Source organism: Aphelocoma coerulescens, chromosome 3 (genome assembly GCF_041296385.1).
Source record: "Aphelocoma coerulescens isolate FSJ_1873_10779 chromosome 3, UR_Acoe_1.0, whole genome shotgun sequence".
Lineage (NCBI taxonomy): Eukaryota > Metazoa > Chordata > Aves > Passeriformes > Corvidae > Aphelocoma > Aphelocoma coerulescens.
This window is the reverse complement of record NC_091016.1, coordinates 15,018,036-15,031,817: the sequence shown is the minus strand read 5'-3', so window position 1 is coordinate 15,031,817 and position 13,782 is coordinate 15,018,036. Positions and strand designations below refer to the sequence as shown.

Below are 13,782 nucleotides of genomic sequence, written 5' to 3'. Positions count from 1 at the left end.
GCAAAATGTCCTGCATTGCTCTTCTTTTAGAGTCATTGTAATGACTCCTGGCTCATGTACCACATTTGGAAGACGTGTTCAGTGATGCACTTTTGTTGAGAACTTTAAATTATTGATTGCTTGTGTTTGGTAAAACTTGCTTGGGGATGAATTGGGACCTCTGGTAGTCAAAGTATTTAGAGTTCCTGTTGTCTGTGTAATGTGAGGGCTTTCTGAAGCTGGTGCCCTTCCTCAAGAGTTCATTTTAACAAGAGAGCTCAGTAGTTAAGGACAGAAACTGGGCCATGTACAGTCTGTGGACAGGCCAGTGTTCGTTGCAGGTAGATCACAGGGTTCTGAGCATGATCATGTGTGACTTCCTGATAGAGCTAAAGCTGAAAAGCCAAAATGCACACACCTTTTGATTTCAGATAGTATAGTGTCTTCAGAAACTTAGTGTCTTCAGAAACTGCTGATTCAGAGCAATAGAACACAGCTAAATGCTAATTGTTTTTGTGTACTTCACCTTTTAAAATTGGAATTGATTTTAGGACCACGTTCTTGGAGAGATGCCTGGATTGGTCTAAGTGACTGGGAGTCTTCAGAAATTGCCACTGCAAATAATGACTTGCAAATTCATAGCAATGGATATTGCTTTTGCAATGCTCAGCTGATTGCAGAATGAAAATACATAAATCTTACTGCTGCTAAGTCTGATTTCATGGGAATAATAGGTTTTCTTTATTGGGAGCTCACCGGTCAATCTTGAAAAGGGGTTCTCACTTTGTGGATTTCCCTCTCTTTGCTGTCTAGGTATTAATGGATATGTTCCATCAAGATGTAGAAGATTTAAGTGCACTAACTTTATCTGATGAAGAACCCTCCACCTCAGGGGAGCAAACCTATTATGATCTAGTGAAGTCATTTATGGCAGAAGTTCGACAATATATAAGGGAACTGAATCTCATTATCAGAGTTTTTAGAGAGCCATATGCCTCCAACTCCAAGCTGTTTTCATCTCATGTAAGTATTGTACAAACCACAAACACAAAAAGCTCCTACTATAATATCTATAAATATAGATGGATACTTCTGGAACTTACTTGTTGTTGAGTTTCATGTATCAGTAGTAGAGAAAGCACTGAAATGAGTTCTGAAATGGAAATAGTAAAAGAGCACTGGCAGGTTTTGTAGGACTGTGGGAGAAACCTTCCCATTTACTTACATTCATTTACAGGCCTGTAATTTTTAAGATCTGTCACTGTTCTTTGCCATGTTTGAATAATGTACATTTTATATATTTATATATGTGAATTATTTTTAAAATACATTTTATGATCTTACGTAAATCACAGAAAAAGTGTATTATAAAATGATTGTAAAATCTTGTTGTGTTTAAGGCAGTTCTTGACTTTCACATCATAACAGAGTAGCTTTGCACGTTTGACTTTTGTCTTGTTTTGTTGCTCTTTGCAGGATGTGGAAAATATATTTAGTCGTATATCAGACATCCATGAACTTAGTGTGAAGTTACTGGGTCATATAGAGGACACTGTTGAAATGACAGATGAAGGTAGTCCTCACCCACTTGTAGGCAGCTGTTTTGAAGATATGGCAGAAGTAAGAGAATGGGATTGGGGGGTTTGTTTGGGTTTTTTTTTTTGCTATTCATATGTATTTTAATACTTGCAATTAGACCTCTGTTCCAGCTGCCTTTGTTCAGTTCGAGAGCTCTTCTTTCCAACCCCACTGTGATGAAGGGACTGTCCATTTTTGAGCGTGCTCTTATCTTTTTAGTCTCTAAATCTCAGCTTTTAGGGTGGCTGTTTAGAGAGCAGAGGTGAAAAAACTCAACAACACTGATGAGGAGGTTCCTGTAAAACTAGAAGCTGGTCAACCTCTCCTCAGTCCCTGAGAAGATTAGTAAGTCTTTCTGGACTTCACATCCAGCCATGTGAAGGACCAGAAGGTGGTTGGCAGAAGCCAGCACAGGTTTCCAAAGGACAAACTGTACCTGCCCAACTTGGCTGCTTTCAGAGAGATGGCTGTGTCTGTGGACTAAAGGAGGAGCAGTTAATATCTCTTATCTGAACTAAGCAGGGCCTTAAGCGCAGTCTGTCGTAGTGTGGGTACAGCCAGCCTGGTGAGATGCAGCCTAGCTGGTTGAGTTGTAGGACATGGGCAGTTGGCTGAACTGTCAGGCTTTGGAAGGACTGTTATCAGCAGTACAAAGGGCACCTGGAGGCCAATGGTTAGTGGCATTCCTCAGAGTTTGTTTAATGTCTGTATTGGTGGTGTGGAAGGAGGTCTGCTTCATCTAGTTGGTAGGTGCTGCCAAATTATGGGGGTACACACAGGAGGACAGAACTACTTCTTGTGGGACCTCACAGGCTGGAGAAATGGACCTATGAGAACCTTCTAGAGTTGAGTAAAGGCAAACATGGAATTGTGCACCTGAGAGCAAACAACCCCATGCACTGTCTCAGCTGCCCGGCTGAGGAGCAGCACTGCTTGCCAGGGCTGGGAGATCCTTGGGAATTGGATGTGAAGGTTAACTGCCTCCCTGGTTATATTAGGGAATGTGTAGCTGGCCATTCTGTGTAGAACTTGAGACCAAATCTGGTGTACTGTGTACAGTTTAGGGCTTTCTGGTACAAGATAGGCTTGTAGTGAAGGTTGCCGTGATGATTAAGGAGTTGAGGCCCACGATGCACAAAAAGGGTTGAAACTGTTAGGTTTGTTGACTCCTGAGAAGGCTGAAGTAGGAGATCTTACTGCTGTCTTTAGTTACCTGAAGGGAAGGTGTGAGGATGGCCAAGGCAGACTCTTCTCAGTTGAGAACTGTGAGATGAGTGAGAGAACACGAGGATTGTAAAAAGGTTAATCCTGATCAGATACCGGGAGATGGGGGCAGAATTTGCAATGAGAACAATTGAACATTGGGATAGGCTGCCCAAGGAGAGGTTTTGGTGCCTCTGTTCTTGGAGTTAGAACTCAACAGGATGAGACCCTAAGCATCCTCAGCCAGCTTGGATGATGGATCTGTCCTTGGCCCTGAGGTAGGCACTGCTTTGAGCAAAGAGTTGGACCAGACTTCCAGAGATCTCTTTTAGACTGTTTTAATCTGTGAGTCTGTGCACATGAAGATATTGATTCTTCTCTATAGCTGTCTTGGAAAAAGTAGAAGCAGAAGCGTCTCTCCTGCATAGGATATATTTTTTCTTTTGAGAAATGTGGAAATTTAGCTGTTAAATCAGTTTTCTAAACTGATGGCATGCCTGCCCATGGCAGGGGAGCTGGAACTAGAAGATCTTTGAGGTCCCTTCCAATCCAAGCCATTCTATGATTCTGTGATTGTAAAATTATTCTGTATCTCTTTTTAGGAACTAGCATTTGATCCATACGAATCATATGCACAAGATATTTTGCGACCTGGGTTTCACGATCATTTTCTAAGTCAATTATCAAAGCCAGGAGCAGCATTTTATTTACAGGTAACTTGCCTTTAAATAAGACATACTGTTGATACTATTGTTTTAATTACATTGTATTGTTGCTTCAGTACATGTATTGTTTTAAGACTGAAACTTATTTTGTTTCTAGTCAATAGGTGAAGGCTTTAAAGAAGCTGTTCAGTATGTTCTACCCCGGCTGCTCCTTGCCCCTGTTTACCACTGTCTTCATTATTTTGAACTGCTAAAAGTAAGAATATTGTGTCAATCTGATGTGTTTGGTTTTGGTTTGGGTTTTTTCATAATTCTCAGTGTTAAGTATCAGAGCTTTGTGTGCTCAGTTAGGTGTAAAATCACTTACTAGAATGTGAATAATAAAATGCTATGTTGAAAGAAAAGCAGGCTATGTGCTCTGCAGGTGCATGCTATAATTAACTGAATCTCAGCTGATAATGATTTTTGTTGAGTAATCTGTCAATCTAGAAAGCAACAGAGATCTACACACTCATATTTTTGGTATGGTTGTTTCAACAGTGCTAGGAGATGATGGCACATGGCTGTATTGTAGAAAATGTCCAAGCCTTTCTCAAGCTGTTACTTCATAAATTTGAAATCACAGCAAGATTCCCCTTCAGACTTCATTTCATTTTCATAAAAGCTTCAGGGTTCTTGCAGTGCATATCCCATGAGGTTGTAAAGGTGGTATCTTTCCTTCAAAGGGAAGGCTTGGTTAATATTTGTGCTTGGGCTATTTGTAATTAGACCTTGCATTAATAGGGCAACAGTAACATACACATATAAACATAATAGCTGCAGAATGTTTTTCTGGGGTACTTACTAGTATTCAATAATGATCTTTAAGGAGTGTAAAGCATTTTGAGGAAAACTTTCCAGTAGAATCTTCTTTTGGGCTTAATGGAAATTCATAAGGCAGTGTTCCAAACAACTACTTACAAATTGGATATTTGGAAATTTGGATCAGAAATAAAAAAAAGAAAACCAAAAACCAAAACAATTTTTAAGAAAACTGTGTGTGTTTCCTTGATGTTTGGTTGGCTGTCTTTAGATAAGCCAGTAGCTCATCTTTGAGCCTAAGTGTCTACAGTTTTATCTCTGTTTTTACTGACTTAGATCTACATGTACACCTTTGGCACATAGCTTGTCTTATATAACATGCTGCTTGAAAAATTTTGGGATGTGTGCTTGGTCTGTTTGTCTCATGGGTTTGGTCTGACTTCAGACATCTTTAAAATATTAAGCATTTCCTTTCATGACAGTCCACTGGAAGGGAGGTTTGGCACAGCTTGTTTGCATTTTGTACGATAAAGACCTGCACAGACATAAGGTTTCTCTGCTCATGCGGTTATCACAGTCTCAAAATGCAGTACTGAAGGCTTTGCATACTTCCATGTGAACGTGGCACTGTATTACCTAATAGACAAAGCATGAAGGATTAATGCTGTCTGACACCCAGGCATCCTGCCTTGCTTCTTGCCACTGGCAGTTTTAGGGGGGAAAGGAGACCATGTGTGCCTATGGAATGGGGAGCAGCTGGTGTTCACCTTTTCTAGGGCAAACTGGAGTCTAAGCTAAGCCCCACTGAAGTTTATCAGTCGTTTTGCAACTCGTGACCTCTGCTTTATGAAAAAATCTTCTTTTCACATGCATGCTCTACACACACACGCACAGAGAGGGAGACAGATCCCCTCTGCCCTGTGTCAGTCTGCTATTGGGCTGGATTTTATTCTGCATGTGATAATAACCTCCCGGGTTTTCTTCCCACCGTGCTGCTCATGTCACATTTTAGTTGGACACCTGTCGCTGTGGTCTGTCAGCACACACATATTATGTACACAAAATAGGCAGTGATGGATGATAGGTGCACATGAAGAGGGATATTATTTCTCGTGGCAGCATCTTCAGCCGTCAGTGAGTACATCAGTGTGCACTCAGCAAATGAATCCGTGCCTCAAGTAGTCTTTGCTAGCAGTAACATTTTCTTCCTTATATCTGGAATCTTTGAACAGATTCCAGCTTGATTTTTATCTGGCACAGAAGGATATTGGTGCAATTATTTAGCCATATCATCCTGACAGTTCCTCTGATACAAGGTTGTATTGAAATCTCTTAGATGGTAAGAGACCTGATTTAGTGATTGCAGGCATGTCTATGAATAAATCAAGTTTAAAATGCTATGAAATTGGATCTCTTGTTATGAAGAGACAAAATGTTGGCAAAGTGGCACGTGGGAAAAACATTTGATTTCTCTTGAATATAGATATACTTAAGGATAGAGAGGTTAGCATTTATCTTTGAGCTGTGTTGTATAATGTTGCATATTTTGAAGTAATTCTTTAAAATGAAGTTCAGTTACCTTCTAACTATGCAGACTACAAAAAAAAAAGTAAATTTATATTTACCAAAGGTTATCCCATTTAGAAACTAAAGCCCTCCTGAAGTTGGACAGGGCACCAGGAATGTACGAATGCATATTCTATTTTTAGCTGAAGCTTCTTGCTGTTACATTTTTGAGTAATTAGCATAGGACTCAGACCTGTGTTTTCCTTCAACCAACCTGAAAGTCCCCAAACTTTTATATAGTAACTATTTAAAATAGCAGCCTTATGTGAAACTGCACTTTCCTGCAGATGTTCAGATAATAAATGAACTTTTCTAAATCATAGAATCATAACTATGGCCTTTATTAATTGAAGAAAGATGTTTTCAAGACCTTTGAATTGAATTGGGCACTGTTTCAAATGCTGTACATTTGTATGCATGTATGGTACTCTTTCATTGGGTAAATAGATTACTTTAAAATTCTTTCTATTCCAAGTAGAAATGCTCCAAGGCATATATAAACTTTGCTTAGATAAAACAGTGCATTCTGGGAAACAGGAGAGCTTGATAGGGTTTTTGTTTGGTTGGGATTTTTTTTAAACCAAGTGCAGATTTGAGTCCCATGACTTATAAATGGTAACCTATCATCTCTCTGCCAATATATTTTAATTGAAATTCTCTCAATAATGTTCTAAAAATCTCAGGATGCTTTCATTTCACAGCAGCATGTATTAAGTTCTATTTCTTTTTTTTCAAACATTGTTCTTAGATGATAGTAACTTTTCAGGCTTTTCTGACTGGCAATTCAGCTCAAGTAGAAATACTCCTCAGTTAAACCTATTTGTCTTCCTCTTTCACCATGCTAATGGTAAAAATAATAATTCTGGTTTGGCAAGGCCTTTCAAGATGATAACCTCTCCTTTTCCCAACCTGATGGTATTACAATTGTTACATGTTGCTGACGAAGGCACAAAGCAGTAAAATGTTAGTTCAGGACTAGAGTATCTTGAGCTTGATCCCCTAAGTTTCTTGCTGTGTGTTGTATTGGACAGCACATCCCAAACTATTTTGGGCTTGACTTCACTTTGTTTCTCAGCCTTGTTTCACCCAGGGTGGTGTTCCAGACTGTAACAAATTGAGTGAATTTGGTTTGCAATCTCATGTGTAAGTGGTGTAACCCAGCCCAGGGTGGAGCATCCAAGTCTTAATTAGTTGAACTTTGTCAGTCTGCAAAGCTTTTACAGTATCTGCAATTATAGATCACTGTCTCACAATACTGTCTGGACTGCTTATCTTTAGTATCAGCACTGTGATTAACAGATTCTGTTGCTTTAGTCAGTTCTCAAAGTATCCTTTAATTACTGCTGAAACCAGTAAATCAGGGATTTGAACTAGCTGTGAATTATTTTAAGAAAGTATTCGCTTAATGTCAGCAAAAGATTTTACTCTCTGAAATCATATTTTCTTCAGTGCTTCTTTCCAAAGACAGTAACTTGTATGCACAATACAGTTGGAAATAAAATAAAAAGCAGAATTATTATTGTTTTACATATCTTTGTATATGTAACTGCAGATGTGGATGACTTATATCCACTGGAGATAATGTGCACTTCTAGGTCTTTGTGACAGTCTGTCTGTTGAAGGAAATGTAGCTTGACCAAACTGTTGCTAGTGTGTGATAAGGACTACAAAGTGTATTTGGGTGTTTCTTAGGAGAAAAAGCTGGGGTGATGTAAAATTTGGTCTGAAGTCTAAGAAGAAGTTTCCTAGAATATGACAGTAGTTGAAAAATTTAAGAAACTTCATATTGTTAAGCTAAGAAGACTTGCATTACAACTGGAATGTTGTAAAGGTTCAGAAGTTGTGTCATGTGGTAGAAGCTGGAATTGATACAGCCAGGTTAAATGAGGTTCTGTATTTATTTCTTGCTCATGGGGTTTCATTGACAATATTTCTGTTTCTTTTCTCCTTTAAGTGCTAGTGGGTTTATGCCTTGAGTCAGCTGTGTTCATCAGCCAAAAGGGAGAAGCTGATAGGGGAAAATAAAACTTTTTCACACATTTGTGTGTGTGTGTGTGTGTGTGTGTGCATGCAGTTTTCCCAGAAACTTGGTTATTGTTAACTGAACTAATTGGTCCTTAATTTTCTTTTTAGCTGTGGCACTCTTTGATGTATTTCCTGTGTGTTTGTATCAGATGAATCTATGCACATGGGTATCACTTAGTTTGTCAGTGATTTATTTCATCTGCTGTGGAGTTGTAATGGGGCTTCATGTTTTGCTTTATAGGGTTTTTTTCCTTATACACAGGATGTATCTGGGCTTTTGAGAAGCAGATGTCTCTTTCCAGGAAATTTTCTAGTAATTTCTAGTAATGTCCTTTCCTTTCTAAATAGGTACCTCTGAGAATATTTTTTTTCTATTATCCCTCTAAAATTGCTTTTCTGCAAAAACTGGATAAAATCTAACAAAAGTGAGCATAAAATATTCTTGTGACCCTTTGCCCTACAGTCCTCAGTGACACTTGAGCTGTGTCAATCAATCTGCTGCTGGACCTGTGACAACAAATGCTGTACTTCCATCCCTCAGGGCAGGAATAGGATGTCACAGGGCCAGACTTCTTTGGGACATCAAATGAAGCACATCCTGAACTTCAGACCTAGACTTCACTTAGGCTTAGCTGTAGGGTGCCAAAGTCCTGTTCTCCAATCAATTTTCTAGAAACACCCATGTGGCAAACACTCCATAGTCCTGTGGGAGTCAGAGGAGCTGTATTGTAACTGATCTGTTCCCACTTTTCAGTGGCTGCTGTTATTGATGGTAGAGAGCTCTTTAGCTTCCATGGCCAGCAGCTTGTGCTGAGCACCCAAGGCCAAGCTGTCATGAAAATGAATGGCTGTTACAGGAACTTGCACAAATTTTGATCCTTTTTTCCCTCGCTAAATAAAAGTTTTGACACAATCCATCAAGGATTGAATGTTAAGCTTATTTTAGCTGGGATTTCCCACTCCTAGTTTTTGTGACTGTGGCAGTCATGATGTAGTCTCTGATACACTTGTATTGCTGCATAGTCTTTTAGAAACAATAGTTTATTTCCCTGTCCTCTTGTCCTGCCACCTTCTGTACAAAAGGCAGATCCTTGGAGAGAGGTAGTGCTAATGGTTGAGACTTCCACACGTTTGATTTCTTCAGTGGAAATACTTCTGGATGTGGAGCTGTGGATTTAGTCCCACTGCCAGCTTTCTTTGTGTCTCTTACAACAGTGGAGGTTTATGTTTTCTGTCAATACTTTGAGATACTCAATGGAAACTGATGGAAATAGGGAGGAAATAACAAACCTGAGTGGAACAACAAACTCCATTCATGGTTTCTTCTTGTCACTGTCTGTTTCATTTCACTTCATTTCACTTGCTGTTTTTTTACTTAGTCACCAGGATTCCTCTTAAAATCAACAGGGTTCTACCCCTGCTTCCCAGAATGATCTCTGAAATTGTGAATTCCAAACATTCATAAGTTTCTGTTCAAAAATTCATACATTTCTATCCAAACATAGAGGTGTCATCCAGTTTTACTTACAGCCTTGCAAAATTTTCTGGCAAAGATCAGACTTGAATTGTGTCAAAGCAAAAAAAGTGGATTTTAACCCACTTTGGAATTACAAAAGAGGAAGGGAAGATGTTTTCAAATTGCATTGTCTTTACTTTGATGGAAAATTTGGGGGAAGACAATGGAAGACCTCAATTACAAGTGTGGAAGCACATAGGTAAATATTCTGTGATATTTCAAATACTGATCTAACTAAATGTTATTAACTAAATTATGAGTTTTAAATTTCTAATGTATTCTGCAGGTCTGCTAATAGTGATGAGACAAACCAAAGTGACAGTAAGAAAGAAGAGAGTTTCAGAGCATGAAGGCTCTGGAAGGATCTGTGTGAACTTGTACATTTGTTGCAGAAAGGTAATGATGCTGCTGTGGAGGAGACATCAGCATATGCAAAAAACCCAAACCCCATATTTCTGAAAAATACAGAGCAAATGGGTTTTCTGTAGTTGGAAAAGTCAAGGCCTCCTATAGGCAAAAGAGCCATTCCCAGTAATTGAATGTAAAATGCATAAATGGCTGCTAGTAGCCTACAAAAAGTCTGAATGTTTAGGAAATAGTTTTGTGAGAACATCAAAGAAGGCATTTGGAAAGAAGGATTTGCTTTTCTATCCCTTCCCTGGTGAAGGAGATGCTGAGTGTGTAAGTTAACATTGATCACACACATTAATCCCTTCCCAGCTGCAGAAACTGAGCACCAAATTGCAGAAACTGAGAGCAAAATTGTACCTCTTCCTGCTGAGCAGACACCAGGGGAAACACTTTGCAGGGTGCAGTAACTCTTGAGCAAACCTAATCTGGAATATGGTCTCCTGACAGGCTGTACCCCTTTATTGGGAATGCTAATGGCAAATTGACCAAATGAGAAACCTGTTGCAGTAAACTGTGAATTGTTGAATTGGTGAAACATCAGCTGACAGACTTGTGTAGTGTATATGTATCTGAATGGGTCTTCCTGACTTTTCCTCAGTGTCATCCTGATTTGCAAAATGGCACTTCAGAGTAGTGTAATTGAATTCTGAAACAGAATTATTTTCATTTCTCTCACACGAACACACTCCTTCCCAAATAAGAGCATTCACATTGAGCAATCAAAGTAGCAGTTCCTTAAATTCACATGTTTTTTAAGCCAAAATGTTTTTACATTTTTGGGCTCAGATGACATTTGATGTAGTTGACCTTTCAACATATGTTTAGCATCTATTTTAAGGCACATAGTAAAGAGGTGAAAAAAGGAATCTTGTACTAAAAGTTGAAATGCTTCTTGTTTTCCTCTGTTTTAAGGCTTTACTTGTCCAATATGCTTCCCAATGGGTTGATCATATTTTATATTGTGAGTTAATATGAAATAAAAGATGAGGGCTTTTTATCTTCCATGTCTTTTAAAATGTACTTCTGAGAGAATGCTGAAGGCTTTTTGTCACTTAATTACCTGATATCTGGGGTTTGATATTTGATGTGTGCAATTTTATGTAACATTTTAAAATTAAACTGAGAAGTCATAGTTAAACTTTGAGTGGAGAAAAGGTTTTTGTCATTGCTTCAGTAATACATTGTTCTGTTCCACTGTCAATGTAACTAATGCTCTTGCTGTAATGTAGATCTAAATAAACAGAGAACTGTATGAATATTTTTACTGCACTGTGCTCAAGATTGTCTTGAGTTTATATGAAAACAAAATGGCTTTTCAAATTTCAGTGCATTGAAGCTGTGTGTGTATGTTCAGGAATATGGCATGTGGAGTTTCCTTCAAGGTTCAAGTGTGAGGTGCTTTTTAGTTTGCTAACATTTTCCAGAAGTGCATAGGGTTCCCTGCAGTTGTCCCCATTTACTATCCCAAATGATTTCCTGATGCTTTTTAAAAATTAAAGTTTCTAGATACGAGAACACTTTCTTTTGTCCCCAGTATACTGCTGCTTTGGGCTGAGTCTTTTATTATTTGTAGGAATTACAAAAAGTCAGAGAGTGCTCTGAGGTATCTCTATGCTATTGACCCATCCGCCAGGATTGTTTTATGGCAAAGTGCCAGCAGATCTGCCTGCCTTTGTCAGAGAAGAAACCCTGTTGATTTTTATTCTTGATTACAAAATACCTCTGTCTTCTGCGTATTGAAGCTGTGGTCTTGATTCCCAGAGGAATTGGGGAACTTGCAGTTCACAAATTTCAGTGGTTAGACTCAGAATAATCTTCTAGGAAGACAGAAGTCTAGGTTGTGATGCAAACACTGAAGTACAAGACTTTATATCTGTCGTGACACCTGTGGGTATGATTGTATCTGCATGTTCTCATATGTGTTCTCTGTGATATTTCCAGAGAGATGCTTCTCTGACTACCATAGTCTAACTGTGCACTGCATGAGAAGGATTTCTTTTCCATCTCTTTGGAATTTATAAATGTCTAATCCTTGTGTTATGCAACAGGTAGAACAAAATACCTTGTCTTCCACTTCTTGGTATCTCTTCAGAGCTTGTGGCCTAGAATGTAGAGTACTTTCTTTTTATTAGAGACTTGCCTAGCAGTCTGTTTTCCAAGTTTGTTTTCTTTGAATGAACAGGGTCCTGTGCCTGTATTATTGTGAATCTCATGAACTATAAGCCAGTATTTTCTCATAAGATTGTTAAAAATCACAATATCTATAATACTACTGATAATCAGAAGTCTGCACTTCTTCACATAACACTGTAGTAGTCTTTGTAGTATGTAGTGCATTTTCTGAAAAAAAAAAACCAAAAGCAAATAAACAACCCCAAACCAAACAAAAACCGCACTACCACGTGCTTAGCATCTCCCTGGTTTGTTCATTAGGGGGCACTGCACAGCTGTAGAAGAATGAGTGGGATTTGCAGAGAAACTTTCTGGGTGCTTCCCAGTGATGTTTTACTTTCCACCTTTTCCAAACACTGTCCAGGGCAGTGTAAGATGAAATCATTGTTGTAATTTACACTGAGTTCTAAGTCTGTTTTTGGTAATTATACAGTACTATGCTGGAATATAAACTTCCAAATTCCTGTATCCAGAGATGTGTCTTCATAGTAGTTCAGAGTACTACCTGATTTGCCATTTGTGTTGGTGTTACACAGAAGAAGACACACATTTCTGCACAGCAGTTTCCAAATGTTAAACCTGGAGCATAATTACACTCACTGGATTTTGATTTAGTTTCTCTTTGCCATTGGAAATAGGGTTAGTCCCAATGGATCCTGATGGGAAAGTATTAACCACTTTCTCTATATGCAGATAGGTATTTTGCTTTGGGACATGGACTGTTCTGTGATGAACACCCACATTTTTGCAACTGGAGAGAGGTTTCTGTAAAAAGTAACATAAGAGCAGAATGCTTTGCAGTAATGAATGTTACTCTGTACTAGTCTGTTTCTGAATAGAATGTACAGAGTATTGTAGGACCTGATAAGGCTTATTTTCAAGGCTAAAACAATCTCTTCCACTGTTGAAGATTAGCAACCCAGAAATTATAGGAAATCCACACAGACTATTTTGATGGGAGTTTGCAAAAAGGCAGCACACAAGGCAAAGAGCCTTCTCTGAATGCTTGTGCAGGAAAGATGCAAAATCTTAGAGGTAGTTTTTCAAAGCTTTCTTTCAAGACTTCTGCCAGTGGTGCTGTACCTGCCTCCTTGCTCTGAAATCCTCTCTGAACCCAGATCTGCAAAACCAAAGCAAAGGGGAGATGATACCTACTAAATCTAGAGAGCAGAGGAATATGAAGAGGGTAGTCTGTTCCTTCTTGGAATGATGTCATCTCACCAAGAACTTTTGGGAAGTAATGCTGGTTGTGGTGCATTCTTAGACCTATTTCAGTGGTTGTTACATGAGTAAGCTCTCATGCCTAATGCTGCTTAGATTGAGAGTATGACAGATAATACTACCTGAGCCAAAGCTGCCTAGAAAAAACTTTGTGGTCATCCTTATGGCTGAAAACACAAATAAAGTAGTCTTTGGCATTGACAGCTATGGCACTGAACAATTAACTCAGGTTAGGGAAAAAATTAATGCTGTTCTCTGACCCATTCAAATACCAAACATGTCTATGTTGTACTCAGTTGGATTTTGGAGGGCAATACTTACATTTCACACTGGAATCAAACAGCACAACTGTACTTTTTTCCAAGGGTGTCTCATTCTGATTCGTGCCGGCCTTTGCTTCATTTCTACTACCAAAACAAATCCTTCAGTTGTATGGAGCTAGTTCTTGGTGTGTAATAGTCTAAAATGCTTGTCTGTTAATAGTTCTGAATAAGTTATTTCAGTTTTACATCTAAGCCACAGCTGTAGTCACCTATTTTTTCACTCATGTGAAACATTTTAATGCTTAAATGAAGATATGAGATGAAAATCTTCAATTTAAGCAGTCTTAAACATGGCAGATCTTGTTTTATAAAATTTACCTGT

At 38.6% G+C, this 13,782-nt stretch overlaps 1 protein-coding gene across 1 annotated transcript in view; it reads left to right on the top strand.

The window, feature by feature from the left end:
• SOS1 (SOS Ras/Rac guanine nucleotide exchange factor 1) overlaps positions 1 to 13,782 on the top strand; it is a 43,778-nt gene that overhangs the window by 12,802 nt on the left and 17,194 nt on the right. Inside the window, exons 5-8 of the mRNA XM_069009172.1 lie at positions 793 to 1,002; positions 1,456 to 1,599; positions 3,363 to 3,473; positions 3,583 to 3,681. Coding sequence (XP_068865273.1) covers positions 793 to 1,002; positions 1,456 to 1,599; positions 3,363 to 3,473; positions 3,583 to 3,681 — 564 coding nt within the window. The remainder of the gene's footprint in view (positions 1 to 792; positions 1,003 to 1,455; positions 1,600 to 3,362; positions 3,474 to 3,582; positions 3,682 to 13,782) is intronic.